This window comes from Chenopodium album, chromosome 25 (assembly GCF_948465745.1).
Source record: "Chenopodium album chromosome 25, dcCheAlbu1.1, whole genome shotgun sequence".
Taxonomy (NCBI): domain Eukaryota; kingdom Viridiplantae; phylum Streptophyta; class Magnoliopsida; order Caryophyllales; family Amaranthaceae; genus Chenopodium; species Chenopodium album.
The window spans coordinates 9,538,040-9,560,269 of record NC_137858.1 but is presented as its reverse complement, the minus strand read 5'-3'; the positions used below and the strand labels follow the sequence as shown (position 1 = coordinate 9,560,269).

Below are 22,230 nucleotides of genomic sequence, written 5' to 3'. Positions count from 1 at the left end.
CGAACCGTTTTATTGGAGGACTTGAAGGGAGTTACGAGGGCTAGGATGGTGCCGTCCGCAGTTCCTTGAGTTAGAATAAGAGGCTGCTGTGGTTTGTTCTTGGCAGCAGCCTAGTTTGGTAGTTTTTATTTTGCTGTTGTTTTGTTTCTTTTTGTTCTGTTTTCTTTTTCTAGCTTTGTTCTAGGTGTTTCTTTCTTCTTTTTGGGGCTTGCCCCTCGTGATCACCAAAAAAAAAATTACATTTTTAATAGCATCACAAATACAAATTCTAATTACCAAAACACTCCAAAAATAGAGAAAGAGTACAAAGGAGAATTTTGTTCACCCCCAAGAAGTGGTTGTTATTTGGACCATGTTGCCCCTACAATCTGTATATATTAGGTCTAAATTCCACAATGAGAAAGACTTGCAACATAGCATTACCTGTAGAGTCAAGCACTTTATGCATTTTTTTCAAAAATTCAAACCTACTACATCCAACTCACAATCCCGAGTACTGCTTATTAGGTTTCATGTTGTTGTACTTCGGCTTATTTTCTGTGAGATTTTTTAGATTGAGAAAATATTTGTAAGCCAATCCCTCATAAGATTTGTGTACTTCTAGTTATGAGACTTGAAAATATTAAAAGTACTACTATATCATACTTTTTATTATTTGTACTCCTAAAAGTCACATAGTATCAATATCCATTAGAATTATACGGAGTTTTTTACGAGTACTACAAAAATTCCATTATAATACGTACCCTGTATGGATTATTACCACACTTCTTTCCATAACTCAATCTTAGCGAAGTATTACAAAAATTTACTTAGCTAGTTAGCTTTCTGTTTTTTTCCTACTATGAAAGGATAACAAATACTCCATATTTGTTCTTTTCGACTTACACAAAGTTCATCTAACCTAATCTATATGAACTTTATCATACGGTGTAGAGTATTTAAATTACTATACATTTTTTTTTTCAATATATATAAGTCGATGAAAGCATATTCCATACAAAGTATGTACATACACAGCTATATATTCATGCTATCTCGCATTCCTACTTCCTACCTTGATATACTCTCTAGAGCATTTTAGAGCATGTTGCATGTATAATAAGTTAGGGTCTATTCTCATACGATTATTTTCAGTTCAGTTTAGTTTAGCTTTAATTAGTTCATTCTAGTTCAGTTCAGTTCAGCTCAGCTCCTAATTTCATTCTCTTATAAAATATTCAGTTCAGTTCATTTCAGCTCTAATAAGTTCAGTTCAGTTCATTTCGGTTCAGTTCAGTAAATGAAAATAGGCCTTTATTCACAAACTTGTACAGTATGACATAATATTAATTACATGTAAGTTTTCAAAATCTACTACTCAAACCACTAACTACTCGTATAATTAGATCCGGATTAAATCATTGGTGAGTTGACCCACTAAATACAAATTCCTGAATTCTGATGCATTTAAACAAAGTGAAACAGAATTGCCAGTTTGCCAACCATAATATATACTGGTACTATATACCTCAGTTCAAATAAATATCTATACCAACAAATACAGTAATTTACAGCAGCATATTATCATGAAAACTTAAACAGGAGAAAATCTTTATAATTACTATGATTATTTATGTAGATAATAATACAAAAGCATGAAATTTACGTGAGAGTGGGACCCAACCACTAGATGACAGGGTATGTTGATCATTCTGCAACTAAAACAGCTGTGTCCTAATCTGTTATCATTGCTCCACTGAACTAATTTACAGCCCCAATATATACGTCCAAAGACATCAAGTATACAGTATGTAGTTTAGTCTTATACGGAGTAACAATGTACGATTATCGAAGTACGTACATGTATATATTCCTAGTTAGAAAAAATGACTTGTTAATTTTATTTTATTGGGTATGGCTAAGGGCATGTTCTCTTACGTTGAAATTCAGTTCAGTTCAATTCAGTTCAGTTCAGCTCAATTCAGTTCAGCTGAGTTCAGTTCAGTTCACTTCATTTCAGCTCCTAATTTCCTTCTCTTATAAAATATTCATTTCAGTTCAGTTTAGCTGAGTTCAGTTCAGTTCAGTTCAGTTCAGCTGAGTTCAGTTCGGTTCAATCAGTTCAGTTCAGCTGAGTTCAGTCAATGAGAACAGGCCCTTATAGAAGGAAACAATCGCATATTTGTACTTCGTACATATTCAAGAACCATTAGGTTGATAATGAGAATTAACTCAATTAAGGCCTGTTTACTTCAGCTTAATTTGTTCAGTTCAATTCACTCCAATCAGTTCAATTCAATTCTAATCTGTTCAGTTCAGTTTAGTTCATTTCAGCTCCTAATTTCCTTCTCTCATAAAATATTCATTTCAACTCTATTCAGTTGAGTTCAGTTCAGCTCCTAATTTCTTTCTCTCGTAAAATATTCATTTCAGTTCAGTTCAGTCTAGTTCAGCTTCAATCAATTCAGTTCAGCTTAGTTCAGTAAATGTGAATAGACCCTTAAACCCTCAATCGATCTTATAGTTGAAAGGTAAAAACAACAACAATTGATGTTTGTAAGATAATACGAAATAATTGTTGTATTGCTCCCAATTTACCTACAAAGACTCATCGATTAGTTTTCTTTTTAGAATGTCCCTAAATTCTACATACTTCGTATATGCTTAAAAAATATTATGGTTTTGTGGACTCATTACCTTATCCAAAGACCAAAGTTATTAATGATCCAAAATAGAATGAACTAAAAACTAGGAAATTTTATCATTCAATACCTAGAGATTGGATGGATTATGCTTGAATTGAATCAGAACCAAACCTTTCTGAAAAAAAATTCAATAATTATATAGGAATAAGTTTTTTTTCAAAAAAAAAAAACTAATGGTTCAAACCGTTGTTTGAAAATCTAATATAAAATAGATCATAATGCATAATTTTTTCCCAGTAACATTTTGAAGGAAAGAATTTATCATTTTATGTATTTGTATGTATGTTACAAAACTGGCAAAATCAATCTATACCTGATAATCGAACTTAAACTTAAACTTTAACCGAAATCACTTAATCCAATTTGATTTGTTTGGAACCAAATTCACTCAACCTAGCTAAACCAATCTGGCTTGATAGTCAATGATTCTAATAATGATTATTATTTATTATAATAAGAATTGTAATAGAGATTGTAACAACCCAACTCGACCTAAAATGATATGAACTCGAAATTAGCACAAATGAATTTTATTTGGAATTGATCCGACCTAATTAATCTAATCCAATTTTCTACTTGATACAAAGTTGGTTGAACTATAAATCATAAAAAAGGAATAGAGGGAGTACAAGCTATTGAATATAACAATGACGGGATGATAATAATAAAAGAATATGAAAAACTCCTTTATTTTATAAAATAGAATAAGAAGATTGTGGGCATTGAATAATAGAAAAGGATAGAGGAAATTTATGTGATTGGTTATCCTATCAGGCAAGCTGAGCATTGAGGCTGCTCCTGCAGCTGTTACTGATACCATGTTTACTAGTACTTGAGTCTTTCACTCATTCAATTATATGCACCTCATTTCACGCTTTTCTGGGCTGTTGACTTGCTCACACTTTTTAACACCAGACGGCTTGATGGTACACTTATGAGATCAGAAGAAGAATAATAGAGCTGCTGATGCATGCATGGGGTGATACCAATTTTATCTTTGTAAACACTAGTTACATTGCATCTAATAGTATCCATCAAAAGAAAATATATCGAAAGTCTATTTACACGGAGTATGTATTTTGTTGGTTATGAGTCTTGTGACGTTGTGTATTGGGTTATTGGTATCTAAAGCCTTAGGCCCTGTTCTCTTACGTTGAAATTCAGTTCAGTTCAGCTCAACTTCTAATTTCCTTCTCTTATAAAATATTCATTTCAGTTCAGTTCAGTTTATGTTGTACTCCGTAGTATTTTGTGAATTGTTGTTTATGTAAATTATAACGATGAAAAAAAAAGTAATTATTAGTGGCTATTTTAGTCATCACAAATATTGTCGTCATTTAAAACATTTCGGATAAATTTTTTTGAGTTGAAGTGTCATGCATGCATGATTTATATGACTATAAATGTTTGTAAAGATCAACACTCGTTATGTATATAACCATACTATTGATTTGATATTGCTTACCTGAAGCTATAGTCAATCGTTCGAGAAATTGATGACGAGGGGAAAGATTATGCTGATCTTTGTCACCACTCTTGCGCTTTAAGACTTAAGTTGAGAGAAGTCATAGTGTCAACACTTCATTCTTGTCAAAATTTTCTTCCTCGGTCTTAAATAGTTTGTTAAAGTTAGGTACAATTATCAATAATTTAGGTGTAATCAATTTCTAATTCGTACTTATAAATATGAACAGCCGATAAATATTAGTTATGGTCACTAAAACAAAAGATCGTTGTCTCAAGAACCAACCCTATGTATTATTCAGTACCATATTGTTGACCAATTGTGATCCTTGTAATATATTTCATCACTACAATTAATTAGGCAAAGTCTAATTTTTGGACATAATAAATTAGGTGCAATATCGAAATCTGGTTTGAATTCTTATTCCAGTTTTAATATTCCTATATAGAGTGAATTTTATACGATAGTAAATGAAGATATCCTTTTTGTACATGGAGGAACATTTATAGATGGAGCTCAAAAATAATGGATTTTTTTAAAATTTTGACATAGTTAATTACAATTAGTATCACCTATCTGTATGGAACAGCGCGTTTTATGTGTGGCTAGCTAATAACACACACTAAAATACTGATCGGGTAACCATGATTGACCGAGTAACCTTTGACCCAGTAACCCCTGATAAACCGACTTACCCGTAAATAATAAACTTGGCCATACAGCATGGCCAGCCTCATATAAAACGTTGTGTTGTATGAAATGTTGGAAGTAGATAAGATTTCTAGAAATTCGACATAAACTTGCTAATTAAACTCGACATTAGTTAAATTAAAAGTATTGTTTTTGAGGATTCTTGGGCTTTCTTAATTCTTATATACTTCATATCTAAAGAGATTTCCACTTTATTCATATGTAACAATTAAACCTTCACAAACATTCACATTGATCAACTCACTAAACTCTTGGCTTAACATAAACTCATTCTATATATGAAATGAAGACGTAAACTTAAATGCATGAATGTGTGAACTCATTGTGTTAATGATCTTGACTCACAAATCTCAACTGAATATATAATTAGCCACACAATAATGCGATATATGATCAACGTTTTATATTAGTATTTAACAATGCAATGCAAAAGAAACCTCTTCCGATGATGGTATAAACATGCTTCATAACTTTATCCTGAACTTTTACTTAGTAACGCTTTTCACTAAGATGGTATATTATTCAAACACATTGTGTAATTAAGACTAGTGTTTAATCCCTATCAAAACACTATATATCCTTCATGTTGAGTACTTGAGTGTTCTAGTTTTATCATAGTTAAACTTATTGATAGATCCACACGACTTATGCGTGATTAAGTCTAAAAGATCCTCATTAAGCTATGGTGCACATAACTATACACAAATGCCAACTCTTAGAAAAATATCATTATATATAAACTCATATACAAACTATTCATTAGCTAATTTAGCTCTACTGTCTACACAAAATGACTGTGTAACTACGTAATTAGTAACCAAACAAGTTTTTTAGTATAAACTACGTACTCTAATCTGTACGTAAAAATTTCGAAATGCACAGCTCAAATATTAACTTCTCATTAATACAAACCTAAGCTAGAATCAACACAACAACTAGCAACTAGCAACTAACAATGTCGACGACAATTGACGACAATTAACAACAACAACAACAGTTAGAATTAAGTCTTTTCGGTTGCTAAAATCAAAAGACACAAATATTGAAAAATCTTGTTGTTTAGCTTTGTTTCTCTCTTCTCATATTAATAGAAATCCCATGCTTCATCATAAGGTTAGAATGAGAAGGTTATATGTAGGTTAGGAATTTAGGATTATTCTTGGGAATAAAGTCAATTGTAACAAAGTTAAATAATTGTTGAATTATCACTAAAATCTACTCCGGAATATAATGAGAGAGCTGAGTGAACTTAATTATTGGATCATAAATTAACAAATGATACAACATCTATGATAAATCACGCTTTCCCAAACTTTTTTTTTTTTTTTTTTTTTTGTTTTTTTAAATATCAAAAGCTTACAAGAAACTCATAATCATGGACAACATAAACTCTGATCTCAATTATAATTCTCCAAAGCTAGTTATTTCATTATATCATCTCCATACTCTCATACTCGTACGACAAATTCACGAAATATCCCATAATTAGCTTAGTGATAATTGAACACATTGATACAAAGTATATAGTCATACCATTGCCCTCAAATATGACCATCGGAAACCCTAAGAGGCCATGCATAACATACTCCATGGATGTAATAATATAAAGTTGCTCCGTATTGATCTTATTATTATTGGTTCTCTAGAGTTGTGAGGTATGTACGTATATCTATGTTATAAACCTTTAGTTTTCTTGTATACATATATATACAAGCTAAATATTATACTACCTCCGTTTCACATTTTTTGCAACTTTGAAGAGTGCACGGACTCTTAGGCAAAATTTGTTTGTGAGTGTAAGATAGAGAGAGAAAATTAAGAATGCATGTGATGAGGAGAGAGAAAGAGAGAAATGACAACCTAAAAAGGAAAGAAAAATTAGTTGCAAATAATGTGTAGCATCTATTTTTGGCAAAAGTTGCAAAAAATATGAAACGGAGGTAGTACAATTCTTTTCACATTTTCTACCTCAAAAGAATGATCAATATGATCATAAAAATATAGGCCTATTAGTAGTTATATTACCTTTGACCAGAGATATAGTGGATTTTCAAAAACTCAACATGTATACTAAATGATCAATATCAACTTTTTTTTGTAGCTTTAAATCTAGAGGCTTTCTTCAAATTTAGCTACAAGTTTTTGGTCCCAAGAGTCTGGGACCCAAACTAACCATTTTATTGCTATAAAAAGGACTCTATCATTTTATGCTATTTTTATTTATTAATTAGCTACTTTTTTCCTGGTTTTTTTTTTCTAGGGTAAAAAAAAATGATGAAAAATGAGCTGTTAACCCTAATGAAGAAAAGAGGGAAAAAAAACTAGAGGACCCCCACAATACAAAGGGAAATAAGCTTAAATTAAGGCTGCAAAAGCATCATTTTGGTCATAATATAAAGGAAATAATACATTAATTTCAAAGAAATATCAAATTCTTTTTTGAATAAGAATAATAAAACAAAAAAAAAAAAAAAATGTTTTGGTTTTTCTCTTTGATAGCACGCACCCACTGATGCACTGAAAACCCTTTATATCGTGTTGTCAACATCCATGTCCTTACTCACTCACCTCCCTTTCTTTCTTTCTGACTCTCCCACTCTTTTTCATTTTCTCTCTCCTCCCATTACATGACAAAAGAATCTTACCCCTCTTCTCCTTACAATATTACCCACATGCTCAACGCCCACACGTTCAACATACATATATATGGTTGGATTCGTGTTCGTGTCGATAACAATAACTTACATCGGTGGGTATTCAGTTTGTGTTCGTGTTGATAAATGTAGGAGGACCATTAGTTTCAAAGTTTATTTGGCACTGTAGTAGGAATATGATGGATGAGTTGCATGAACGGGGTGGGGTGGGGTGGGGTGGGGGGGACAATGAAAACGGAACGGGGTTTAAGAAGAAGTACAGTAGTCCGTAATCCGTAATAATAATGAGTAGTGTAGGATGGAAGAAGAGAGAGAAAAAAAGAGTAAATGGTTTCCTGGCAGCTGACAGCTGGGAGTACGGGAGCACAGAAATCTCACATGATTTCTCACCATATTTTTGGGACATTACTTGCCCTTTTACTACGTCATTTCTTTACCTAATTTTAGCGCTTCTTTGCTTCACATGGATATCATCTTTTTTTGGGAAGTTTTATTTTCTTTTAGGATTTCATTCATTTCATTGGTTCATTTTAATTACTCAAATCTAACCCATTGTGCATTTGTGGTGCTCACAACTTTGATTATTGTTTCTGTCAATTGAAAAAAAAAAAAAAACTACTTTGATTATTGGAATTAATTTAAATTTATCAATCCCTAATTGAGTTAATATATTGAACTAAAACTTGCGATATATTTTTTTAAAAAAATTACTTCTTACTCGTATGAGATAGTGATGTGTGGTGCAATACTATATTTTCATTGTTTGTATTTCAATGTAATGAAATAGTTAATTAATTTCTAAATTGTAGGTCGAGACTGATAAAAAAAGTTAATGATAGTCGTATTAGCAACTATGATACTCCTTCATTTTTTTTCTTTCTTTTGAAAACCCTAACCTAAAAATATGGGTTAGACTTGGGAAAGTCATTGGTCTCTACTAAATTCTACTAAATTGAAGTTTCAACACCTGCATTGCTCTTTAGAACTAGAATTATACGAATCATCATAAAGCATAAGGTTTTTTTTTTTTTTTTTTTTTGGGTTTTTTTTTTCCCCTAAACTAAGATTCTTAGATTAGTTTGACTTGGTAACTGCATTATTCAACAAAAGTAACGTTATTAGTGCTCTCAATTTGACTCCTCACAGCACATTAGTTTAAAAAGTCACCATCTTTGTCGCGGTAATACAAATAAATACGATGTGTGGTGGTGGTGAGGATCATCGAACTGAAACCTGCAAGCACGTATGGAAAGTAGGCCATATATATTAGGCCAATATACAGTTATACATATACACTACTGTTCTATCCTGTCTATCCAGACAATATCAACATTGGTTTGGTTTGGCTACCTAGCTTGGAGAGTGTGGAGGTGGGGATAGCTTGCACCACCTATCTAATACCTCCGTGAATAATTGACACGGTTAAATTTAACAGATATGTCAATATAATAGTTTGACTTTAGATCAGATATATATGGAAAAAAAAAAGCCCTCAAATTTTGTCCGAGAAAGATTGCTTTGATGATAAAGTCAATAAACCCCGATGAGGATGTAAAAGGTAATTTGTCTAAGACTAATTAAAAATAATATAAATACTATAATTAAAATATTACACAAGAAATAATTACACAAAAAAATTGATACTATGTGTTCTAACAACACACTTATTACTAATCCTTACACAAAAATAACATTTGATTTTTATATATAGCGGAGTATTAGTAAGATACATATAGTCTAAATGGACAAAACAATGTATAAATTGTACAAGTATAAATAGCTAGTGTAATAATCAAACAATTGCAAATTGTAGTAATTAAGAAAATTAAAGTGGAAAATAATTTTAATTTCCATCTCTTCAAACAAAAACTTTAAAAAAACAGTTACATCATCTCCATTTTCTTGTACGGTATATAATTGTACATATTTATTGGCAATATATAATTATATAGGTGGTGAGCTTGATGAGGGAGTGAGTGGAAGTATCAACTCTAATACAAAATTACATTGTGGGCACAATGGTTTTCAATCACTGTGTATTTCAATTCAATCAACTATTTGAAGGACCTTTTGTCTTAACAAAGTCATTATCTTGTTCGATTATTTAGGGATTTGAAATCTCTCTTCCTCTTCCACTGAATTATTGATTTTTGGCGTCTAGTGTTATTCTTGAGATTATAAAAATATCAAATTAATTATAGAGTATGGAAAATTAAATAAGCAAATTGTTTATATTGTTAATACTCTTATTAGATTTAATTTGGTGTATTATGTTCACCTGATTTTTATTTATCCTAACTTATCTGAAATTACCTGAACTAATATGAACCCATTAGGCCTTATTAAGACTTATGTTAGTTGTAATTTGAATTTGGGTAATTCTTAAATTATCATAACTTTTTTTTTTTTTTAATTGAACTTATCTTAATTTATTAAATCTGAAATAAAAGTGAAAATAAGATGAAAATAACATGCTCTTACTTCCTGGGTCTCTCTTTATATATTTATTTTATGTTGCTTTTCTTTGTCATAGTCTAAATAAATACAAGTATAATATTTAGAGACATGTAGGATAAAACAATTTGTAAGCATTTTTAATGCTCTAAATTATTATAATATTAAAAAAGTGCAAAGCTTCATTTTATTATAATACTCCGTATTATCGATTTTTCATGCGGTGAGTGAATTTATCAATTTTATGGAAAGTATCACTTCATAGGAGTTTCCACTTTCCCTGTTATTTTGAGCCAAATTAAACACATATATGATACAAATCTACTCTTAGTAGTAATTTGTTAACAAGATAATCACGTACAACCTGTTCTCTTTATTTTATTTTCATTCATTATATTTTAAATCTCATAAGTTCAGCTAAATTTAGGGTACCGGATAAATTCAATTCTAGTAAGTATAAATAAGTTTGTATAACACAATGCAAGTTCATGGCTAATAAGCCAATGATTCCACCTACCTTCCATACATCTTTCTATTCCACTGGGCTTAGGGATAAGATAAGTTATAACATATAAGATCTATAACTAAGCTTATATAGTAAGATAATTTTAAGAACTAGGTGAAAATCACCTTTAAATTGTTATTGCTTAGTTGATATAAAAGAAAAAGAAATGTAGAGATGAACTTCCTAGGTAGTGTGTCCAGAGTGACATTATTTGGTTGGTGCGTTGAGGAATTTGTTCTTCTTAGTAGAAAGTTTTGTTTTCCACAATATGGAAGAATTGAAGTCGTTGGAGATCAGATGGCGGAACTTGGTCAAATCCACTTTTTGCTTTTCTTGTTCAATCAAAATTAAACTTTAATTTTAATCACAAACTTTTAAATAAAACGGATGTTCAGTAAATTACTGAACATCCGTTATAAAGTGACAATAAAAGGCGCAAAAGTTACACTAAAACGCACAAAAGTTACTCTGACATATATAAGAGTTATTTATGCTTCATTGATAAATTTGACAAAAGTGACACTAAATTTGACAAAAGTGACACTAAATTTAACAAAAGTGAACACAATGTACAGTAAATTACTGAAAACCGGGTGTATACAAAAGTGATTGAATTTTAATATACTTGAAATTTTACTTAGAAAATTTTATTTCCTACATTCTACCAAATCACCATTAACTACGGAGTATAATTTTTCATCATCTTTCAATTCATTTTTTACAACCATTCTCAAGTGAAGAGCTTAGTCTAGTAGGTACTATGACCATGGGCCAAACAATTGTGTCGGGGTTGGTCAACTAGGTTAATTGCCACTTTTATTCAGGAAGATATACCCTTTTTTCTCGTTTAAATTTTAAAACTTATAGTACATATTATCCCTTGCACAAACTTTAATATGTGATTGGCCACACTTTGTGTCCAATCGTAATAGGGGTTACTTCATTATTAGTGTTATAGCGGGGGTTACTTAGCTTGGTTAGTGTTATAGGGTTTACTAGGTCAGTGTTATTGGGGCTACTCACTCAATATTGCAGGGGCTACTCGGTCAGTAGTATAAGGTTATTTTGTTCATTTACAATACAAATGGTCATATGGTGTGATCAGTCGCACAAAAAACGCCTTGTATTCCTTGATTGTCTGCTACTTACTTCGTATGTTGTAGACTTGTAGCTACTGGTTTTAATGTTCGTGGTGTGTTACTGTGTTATTTCATTGAAAATTACTTAGGATTAGATAAGGAGGAAACACAATTGTATTGTTTGTTATTACAGTATCATTTGTCAAAATTATATTTTTAGACCTTTTTTTTTTATCGTATTATACTTCGTACAACCAACATCCAATTAAAAAAAAAAAAAAAAAAGAAAGAAAGAAAACAGATGAATAAAAAAAGAAAAATCATACTTCTTGTTGGTATAATATATTAATATATGCTCACGGTCGACAGAGTAAGTCACCATAAATTCCGACAAGTAAGGCTCATAACATTTTTTTCAAAAAATAAAAAAATATTGCCAGTTTAGTTGAATTGTTTGGATGATGGGCCTTAGTTGTTTCACGGTTTAGTTACCTCCCAAAATATTTTAATAGGAAGTTCACTGTATTTGGGACCAATTTGTTTGTGCTTATATCTCCTAGTTATGTTAAAAAAAATTTGTTTGTGCTTATGTTGTCCTTTGCTCACAATTGTTTCTTTGCTGCCTTTAAATTGAATCACCTATATATACATGCATGCACGAAGTTTGTCTTCTTGTTTTTCTATAATCTCTAGCTAGTTGTATATTTTTATGTCATTTTTTTGGTTCTACATGACCTCCCTGTTTATATTATACAAGCTGTGAGACACACGCAAATTACGTGTGCAACAAAAGAAATTTATATGCATGACTCGATTCTCTTTTTTTTTCCAAAATATTATCTACCTTATTTTAAAAAATATATATATATAGTAGTGGGTTTATAGATTGATGAAATCATAGAGGTTGGGTTTATAGATTGATGAAATCATAGAGGTTAAAAGGTAAGATATGAGTGCAAATTATGATTTCCCTCAAAATAAAAATAAAATAAAATAAAATAAAGGGGTAGTTTTTTTTTTTTTTTTTTTTTTTTAAAATGGTAGTTATTGTACATTTTTTAAATTGTGGTGGTTTTTTCTTGAAACATATAAAAGATGAAAAGGGTATTTTTGGGAAAGTGAAATTTATCACCGAAAACCCCCTTTCACTTTATATATTACTATAGATTACTGTAAATTTTCATATGCAATGGTTTGTGTAAGGCGACAAACAATTACAATTTAATATACAGGTACTACGTACTCCCTCCGTTTTTAAATACTTGTTCCATTTTTCCATGCCTGGAGTTTTAGAAGAAATTGGAAAAAGTAATAAAATATAGAGATAGTGGGGTTAGTGAAAGGTAAATTGGAGGAGAAAGAATCCAAAAGTAATAAAATTGGGTCCCATTAATTGAAAGAAATAAATTAAATATTATAAAAGCTTTCTAAATAAGGAAATGGAGCAAATATTTAAAAACGGCATCAAAAGAAAGGTGGAACAAGTATTTAAGAACGGAGGGAGTATAAGCTAAGTGACATATATTAAGGAGTATATAAAAAAAATAAAAATAAAAATAAAAATAAAATTAAAAACCATATGAGGATTTTGATCAAATTAGAAGTCATTTTCCAATTCATGGTATGTGGTGACAAATTTTGCAATTAATTAAGAAGTTAACTTTTTTTTTTTAGGAAAAATTAAGAAGTTAATCTCCAATTGAATAGATTGTGATTTGAGACTAGGAGGTGTGCACTTAAAAGTGTGCCATGATCTTATCTTATGGGAGCTGAGTATGACTAAAGCAGAGTTTTTGTCCTATCTTAATTAATATCATGTGATTGATGGGAGAATTATCATGTGAATCTGTTTGTAATTTCAGCGGTGGAATTAACTATCACTTCTCAACATTATTATATTGCCTTATTTCACTAATTATTATCAGCATTATTATATTTTATACTTTTCTCATGATCATAACCCTTTAAAAAGGGTTTATAATTCGTGTTTATATATATTTCCTTCACAAGTACTACTCCGTACTTATTATCAAAATTGTGGAAAATTACCAATATTGTTAGAAATAATAATTGTCACTTCATCCTACATTAAAATGATCGAAAATTCGAAATGGATATACATAAACCTTTAATATTAAAGCTTGTAGATAAGATGCTAAAAGTGAATATTATCCAATAATCAAAGCATTAGTAACCTCAATTGATATGTGATTTCTTTTAATTTCTTAACCCAATAGTAATCCATTTAAAAAATTATAATATAGGTATATATATTTATTGCTTATAGTCGATCCACAGATATACATATATCACAATCGTTAATTTTCTGTACAAGTCATCTATGATTGGATGAAAGAACTTTGAGTAAATAAATTTGTAAATGTTTATCATTCCTGCTTTACCGGGTCTACTTATATTTAAGTGGTGATCATATGTGCCTCGATTTTTTTTTTAGAGTTTTAAAATTTAGATTATAGCTATGATTTTAATCTTACCCAGATTAAAAAAAAGGCATATATTAGATTATTTGTGTCAGTTATTAGATTATTAATGTCAGATATATTAGACTCACGGTGAGTTCGATCCTCACGCAAAACGTTTCATTTGTGCTTAAGATATACAAGGAATTTGAAGATCATCGTTCAAAATGCACATGATATAGTGATTGGTGAAGCAATCAGCCTATGATTATTTATGCACATGATATGGTGATTGGTGAAGCAATCAGCCTATGATTATTTTTCAAACTTCTCATATTTTTTGAACTTTTGAGAAGTTTGAACGAAATATTTTACTCCAATGTGTTTGATTTTTGTAAAGCACATTCATATACTTCGTAGTAGTTGGGAAAAGGCACATGAAAATTGAAGGAAAGATGATAAAAACAGGGTATGTGTTAAAAATTTGTATGAAAAGGGGGAAATGTTGCATTACATGTCATGCATAAAGAATTCCTGTTATTAAAATGTACAGTAAGGACCTGTTCTCTTCAGCTTAATTTAAGTTCACTTCAGCTTCCATCAGTTCAGTTCAGCTCTTAATTTCTTCCTCTCATAAACAATTCATTTTAGCTCAGTTCAGTTCAATTCAGTTTAGCTTCAATCAATTCAATTCAGCCTAACTCAGTAAATCAAAACAGGCTTTAAGTATTTAAAGTATAGATATATATTGATTAGAGATTTAAAAAAAATAGATTGGAAGAAAATAAAAATTGTTGTGGATATATAAATAGATTCACCTATCACTGATTATTAAGACTTCTTGATAAGATGGGTGTGTTCACTGTGTTGTATGAGTAACTTGTAAGATCTTCCTCCGATCCCGAAAAACTTAGCATTGTTGTCAATATCATTGTCACACAATTTCCACATGTATTTCGTATATTTTCATCGATTTTACCATCATATACTATTTGTCTATTTGATGAGAAAGGATTGTATGGAGCGCGTCAACAACTCAACACTATTAAATTCGCAAGTTGATGACTTTTAATTCTCTTCATTTGTTATATCTTGGAATAGACTTTGGTAAAATAATAAAACAAGTCTATTGGAGTAAATTTGACCAATGTTTGATAGTTTCATTAGCCGATATTTTATTTTAGAGGTAAGGTGAAGAGTCTACTAAATCAACCCAAACTCCACGGGTTAACATTTGAGAGTGGAGGGGCGAGGTAAGGGAATCTCCCTTAAGCCCAAACAAATGTAGTTGATGAAATTCGAACTTGTGATCTCAATTTCACAAGATGAGTTCCTAAGTCCATCAGCTCCACCAAGATAATCATGAATTGAAAATAAAGGAGTGTAGAAACGACAAATATGATATCTTTTCAATTGCAAGATATAAGAATTGAGGGGCAAAGAGTCGACAAAGTGGCAATCTCTAATTCAACTTAATCCTAATATGAAGTTATTTAGATAAATTTGAATTCAACTTGCATTGTATCCTAACGTATTTCAAATTCAACTCGCTTTGACCTAATTATCATATCTTGTACTCAGATTTAATTCAACATTATAATATATGTTTAACATAACCTGAAATAATTGCCCCATGCAATAAATTCAGCATTGACCCAAATTGCCACTCCATTCCGTTCTCTAAGACATTTGTGTACTTGACTACTTGTGTTACTTAATTAGGATGATTGTCATGCAATAACTTTCTTAATAACACAAGGGGAAATGATACACATACAATTGTTGTATGTGGGTCCCACATACAACAACAATTATGTTACCAAATAAATCTACAACGTTACTAAAAAAATATATTAGGTCATTAATTAATAAATATAAGTTTAAGTCTAGAAATAATAAGGCCCTAGTCAACGTCATTATTTAGTGAGGACATCTGTTTTTTTATACAAATTGAATAATATATAATTTCACGATATCTCATAGTATAATAATGTATATTTGTATAATAAAAGCTTTTCATTAGCAAATTATACATTATTCAATTTGTATACAAAATAACATTTCTCTTCATTAATTAGTATCGTTGAATAGGGCGTTATTATCTCTAGTAATAAACTTATATGGGTTTTTCTACACAGTAACCCTGTTTTTTTTTTCACTTTTCTACGTTGTGCCCCAACATATATGACTTTCTACACGGTAACCCCAATATACCTTTTGTTTCTATACGGTAACCTTGCCGTTATCTTGCCGTTAAAAAATTCCGTTAGTGGGGCCCACTCTCCATTTATTAATATTATTTTTATCGAATTGATATTCCGTCAAAGGTTTTGGGGGCTATTTTGGCCCTTCAAATTGAGCTCAGATTTGGCAAAAAAAATAACGTAGATGCCTCGTTTGTGTGTTTAAATGTTAACACGTAAATCGAGACATTTCTTAATAAGCAAAACGAGGCATCTACGTTATTTTTTTGCCAAATCTGAACTCAATTTGGACCCCTAAGAACCAAAATAGCCCCCGAAACCTTTGACGGAATATCAATTCGATAAAAATAATATTAATAAATGGAGAGTGGGCCCCACTAACGGAATTTTTTAACGGCAAGATAACGACAAGGTTACCATATGGAAACAAAAAGTATATTGGGGTTACCGTGTAGAAAGTCATATATGTTAGGGCACAACGTAGAAAAGTGAAAAAAACAGGGTTACTGCGTAGAAAAACCCAACTTATATTTATTGATGACCTAATATACTTTTTTGGTAACGTTGTAGATTTTTTTAGTAACATAATTGTTGTTGTATGTAGGACCCACATACAACAATTGTATGTGTAGCCTTTACCATAACACAAGACAAGAAATTCAATTTTATGGCATGCTATTAATAAACCATAGCTCATTAATTATTGGTATAACTAATTTAATTGCATGTTTATCCTATAAAACTTTTCTTAAAGCACCCATTAATAATGAAGAAAGAAAAAGGACCAAAAATTGTTGAAGGGACAGTAGGACACACATAAACAATAACACACAAACAAATATGAAAATGAGAAGCGAAGCAACTAGTAAGCTGCCGGTAAATGCATGTGCATGTGTAATAATAAGTGGTGACTTGCAAAGAATTTCTCCAAACCAAGTTGCTCATTTTTTGTTAAGCTTATCTCATCATAACAATTACTAACTATGCACATGTATAATGATATACTTAGATTTGCCTTGTCGATTTTGGACTATGATTTTCTCTCACCCTAAATTATTGTTCATTCCTTCACCATCAAATTTTTTTTACATTTCACAATCAACGTGTAAAATGTTGTTCGTTTTATTTTCCTCTCACTTCTTGTTAAACTTAATTTTGTCCTGCATTGTATTTTTCAGATTAGAGTACATATGACTATTTATAACAAAACCTATCACATTAAGGGTCTGTTCACAAAAACTGAAGTGAGCTGAACTGAACTAAGCAGAGTTGAAATGAATATTTTATGAGAGAAGGAAATTAAGTGTTGATTTGAACTGATTGGAGCTGAATTGAACTGAACTAAACTTAACCTGAAGTGAACAGGCCCTAAGCACATATATCTATGTTGGATTCTTTAAGTCGGATTCTAATAGGATGATGGTCAACTTGGGATGGTATAATCCTTATTTCAAGTCCCCTCTTGAATGAATGATGTTCTTGTTCAAGATACATATCCTTCTCATTCGACTTGTCTAAGAAAAATGTCATATCATTACATGTAATTGAATCAACATGCTAAATGAGATAATTAAAATAGGACATAAAATAATATCCCCACTTTTATCTGCAATTATTAATTGAAGATAACAAATTAGATAAAACATCAAAACGAGAACCTTGATTAAAGGGATTTCAAATACAGTATTTCTAATGTGTAGCACACAAAATAAAAAGTTTGTTTGTAACCACCAATTCAATTTTAGTGTGTCTCCACATAGCAAACATTTAAGGTGACTTTTTTTTTTTTTTTTCCTTGTTCTAAAAAAATAAAATAAAAAACTAATTATTTATGACGAATAAAAAAATCACGTTGGCAGAAACTGAACACTGATTTGTGTCTTTCAATTGTTTGTAATAATTGACTTTGATCAAGCTTAGAAATGCTAAAAACCTGGTAATGTGTGAAAATAGAAAATGCTAAAAACCTGATCTTTCTACAACTGTATGAATTTGGCAATATTTTAATTCCAAAAATTCTGTTACATAGAAGAATTTTGTTGAAATTTTTATATGCGTATATTTGTATGAATCAAATAAAATAAGTAATTGAATTCCTCTATCTGATACACTTGGTGCTTATGCATTTGTATCTGACGTAAATACAACATTTTGGGAAGGAGCTAATTCACAAAGTTCTTCCCTAAACAATACACCATATTTTATTTTAATGGTCAAATTTAATATAACCATTAACCGATTAACTTTTTTTTTTTTTTAAAACAACCGATTAACTTAAGTAGTATATATATAAATTAGGAATTCATGAACAAGAAATTAAATACCATAATGGTATTTTGATTTGAATATTCAGCCAAACAATTAGTTAGGGCCTGTTCTCTTACGTTGAAATTCAGTTCAGTTCAGTTCAGCTCAGCTCAGTTCAGTTCAGCTCAGTTCAGTTCAGTTCAGCTCCTAATTTCCTTCTCTTATAAAATATTCAGTTCATTTCAGTTCAGCTGAGTTCAGTCAATGAGAATAGGCCCTTATATCTATGAAATCTTAGGGTATATTGTGGTACAATAACAACAATAATGCCTTAGTCTCAAAACGATTTTATATCGGCCAACAATAACATGAATTGTCATAAGTAATTGTACGATATAGAGAAAAGGACATAACAAAATAAGGTGTATCTTATTTTGTTACAATGAAAAAAACTAATGCATGGTCAAATGATGTGTAGCTGGACCAAATATATTAAATATGACACTTTATGAGTAATATATAAATAAAAATAGGAAAATAAATAAATAAATAAATAAATGGTAGGCATTATAAATATTTAGCTATTTATAGACATTTTCTCAATATGTTACGGAGTAGTGTAATTGGTGAGTATATCATCCTAAATAATATTGGCTTGGAGATTTTATTGACGGTTATTGATGGAATCAGACCATGTTTAGTTCATCTTATTTCAATTTAATTCAAGAATAACAAGCTTAGTTAAATTAGGGGTTATATGAGATTACTCAAGTTTAATTTATAGTTTAGATTAGTTCAATACGGGTCTATTTTGATTTACTGAACGGAGCTGAACTGAACTAAACTGAGCTGAAATGAACTGTTTATGAGAGAAGAAAATTAGGAACTGAACTGAAATAAATTGAACTAAACTGAGCTGAGCTGAACTAAACTGATTGAAGCTGAGATGAACTAAACTGAACTGAATTGACATTAAGCTAAAGAGAACAGACCTGTAGTCCAGCTAAATTAGAGAATGAAATACACCATTTCATCCGATAAGTACACATGGTAAATTGGCTAATCTAAAGCATTATGAAGACACATTACAACCACAACATAGAATTAAATAGTATAGCGACTCTTCCATATCCATTGTTGATAATGGGCATACATTTTTAGTTAAAAAACAAAATGATTCAAGATAAAATACTTATAATAAGGACGTGTTGAATACCACAAACTAAAAAGCATAAAAATGGCATAGAAGCATATATTATGAGACAAATGAGTGTTGATTAGCAATACACATGTAAGGGAAAAGGGGGCAATTGACTAAGCTGTTGAGACACAACACTATCATATTACTCCCTCTATCATTTTGGATGCTTTACAAAAATATGAACATTCTCTTCTTAGTAAGGTGTTTTTGTCTCTGATTTTTATATAAAGTTAAGTTGTAGTTTGCACCCATTCACTCATACTATGTTTTACCTTTTTTTCATAGAAAGAAGATGCTAACTTAACTTAATAAACAAGGGAAAATTTAACAAAGCTAAGTGATTATCAATGTTACATTGCTACATTTCTTGTTTCTTTTTGCTCCTCTATATAATTTGGGACGCTTATATATGTCGTATAAAATAAACTTGCTATTAAAGTCCTTAAGATAACATAGGGGTCTACTGTGACATGTTAGAGGGTCAGCACCATACACCACACGACATGCTAATAACAAATGGCTAGTTATATCAAAGATGACCTATATGCATGTTGTACCCTTTGCCATGCTTTTCCCACAATAAAAACATTGCCAAGGGTTAGTTCATCATCTATAGTTTTACATCATGATCAGCCTCAACTCCATCTTCACCTGGTTTATAGTGTAATCATTACTTTAATACTTATAAAAGTGTAACCATTACTTTGAAACAGATCGAAAGTAAAACTCTGTAACTCTGATCTAACTGGAATCGAAAGCGGAGTAAGTAAGTGAAAATTAGAAATGGGTAGAGAAAATTAGAAATTAGAAAGAAATGAAAAGCAAAATGAAAGTAGGACATACTTTCCTTTTTAATTTTTAAAAAAAATTTGGCAGCAGATCGGGTAATTGATGTCCACACTCTGATTCTCTCTCTCTCTTCCTCTCTCTTTCAAACACTCTATCTCTTCTCCCAATCCTCTCTTATCTTCTTCCCACCCCAACTTAAACCCCCTTCTCTCTCTTTTTTAAGATTAAACCCCTCTTTTTCTTTCTCTCTCCTCTAAATTGCTTTGTTCAACTTTCTGTATTTTATTTTACTCAATAAATAAAAAAAAAGGGTCAAAAAAAAAAAAAAAAAAAAAAACAACCCAAAACCTTTTTTATTTTTCTCTCTCCGACCAAATTCCATCATCATCAACTCCCATAACCCAGATCTTCTGTGCAATCAATTTAGGAATTTAGAACTACCCATTTTCCCTTTTTTTTTTTAAAAAAAAAAAATTTACTAAGTAAAAAAAAAAAAAGAGAAAGAAAAAATGGAGTTTGAAGACGAACACGATGAAGAGCAAGAGGAGGAAGAAGAAGACGAAGATGAAATTACCATACCACCCCCAACTGCAGCTGTAGTAGTCCCACCGAGTTACGACCCAATTGGGGGTAGTGGTGGTAATTCAGCTCCGAGTCGACCCCGAGTTAGCCCAGCTAGTGGAGCTGGAGGAGAGAGAAGATCCGTTGTTGTAAGGTACAGAGAATGCTTAAAAAACCACGCTGTTAACATCGGTGGCCACGCCGTTGACGGCTGTGGCGAGTTCATGGCGGCAGGCGAGGAAGGCACTCTAGACGCGCTAAAGTGCGCAGCCTGTAACTGCCACCGTAATTTCCACCGCAAGGAGACCGACATCAGCGGCGATAATATAACATCGCCGAATACTGGTCCGTCTCCTGCGGTGGCACCCCCACCACCTGCGGGTACAATGTACCCGCAATTCTCGGGGTATTACCGGACCCCGCCGCCTCCTCCGGGGTCCGGGTATCACCACCACTACCGGCCCCTCGCTGTGCTGCCATCGACATCGGGTGGGACACATAGTGGGGACATGGGGGATGATATGTCCCACCCGAGTAGCAGCGGAGGCGAGGGGAGGCGGGAAAGCGGTAGTGGAGGTGTAGGTGGTGGAGGAGGAAGTGCAATGATGATGGTACCGAAAAAAAGACACAGAACAAAATTTAGTCAAGAACAAAAGGATAAGATGCTTGCATTTGCTGAGAAATTGGGTTGGAGAATTCAAAAACATGATGAAGCTGCTGTACAACAATTCTGTGCTGAAGTTCAAGTTAAGCGTCAAGTGCTCAAAGTTTGGATGCATAACAACAAGCATACTCTTGGTAAAAAGCCCTAAAATTATATCATATCATCACCTAAAATTATTATTAATTAATATTATTATTATTATTATTCAAAATAAGTAAAGTATAGAGTATAAATTTTACTCGCTCGTACCAAACTAAGCTAGCTAGTTAAATTATCACTACTACTATTATTAGCTATTAATTAATAATTCCTATTTTTAGTAGTAGTAGTATTATTATTATTCTTCTTCTTGTGCTTTGTTGGTTGTGTCATTGTGGTTAGTAATTTAGAGGTTTTTAATTTTAGGGTTTTAATTAAATTCTCTCTTTCTCATGTTTTTCTCTCTTTAGGACGTTGATGATGATGTACTTAGCTTCTTCATGGTGCTGCTGCTAGCTTTTAGGATGAGGAATTTTGAGATTGAGTTGTATTATTCTTAAATTTTTATTAATATCATATTTGACATTATTGAGCAATTGCTCATTCTCCA

General features: G+C 31.3%; 1 protein-coding gene across 1 annotated transcript; it reads left to right on the top strand.

Annotated features, from left to right (window-relative positions):
• Positions 1-20,580: 20,580 nt before the first annotated feature.
• Positions 20,581-22,230, top strand: LOC145614711 (zinc-finger homeodomain protein 2-like). Its single transcript, XM_081669785.1, has 2 exons — positions 20,581-21,775; positions 22,091-22,230. Exons 1-2 carry the CDS (start codon positions 20,926-20,928, stop codon positions 22,096-22,098), a joined length of 858 nt encoding a protein of 285 aa, XP_081525911.1. The 5' UTR covers positions 20,581-20,925; the 3' UTR covers positions 22,099-22,230.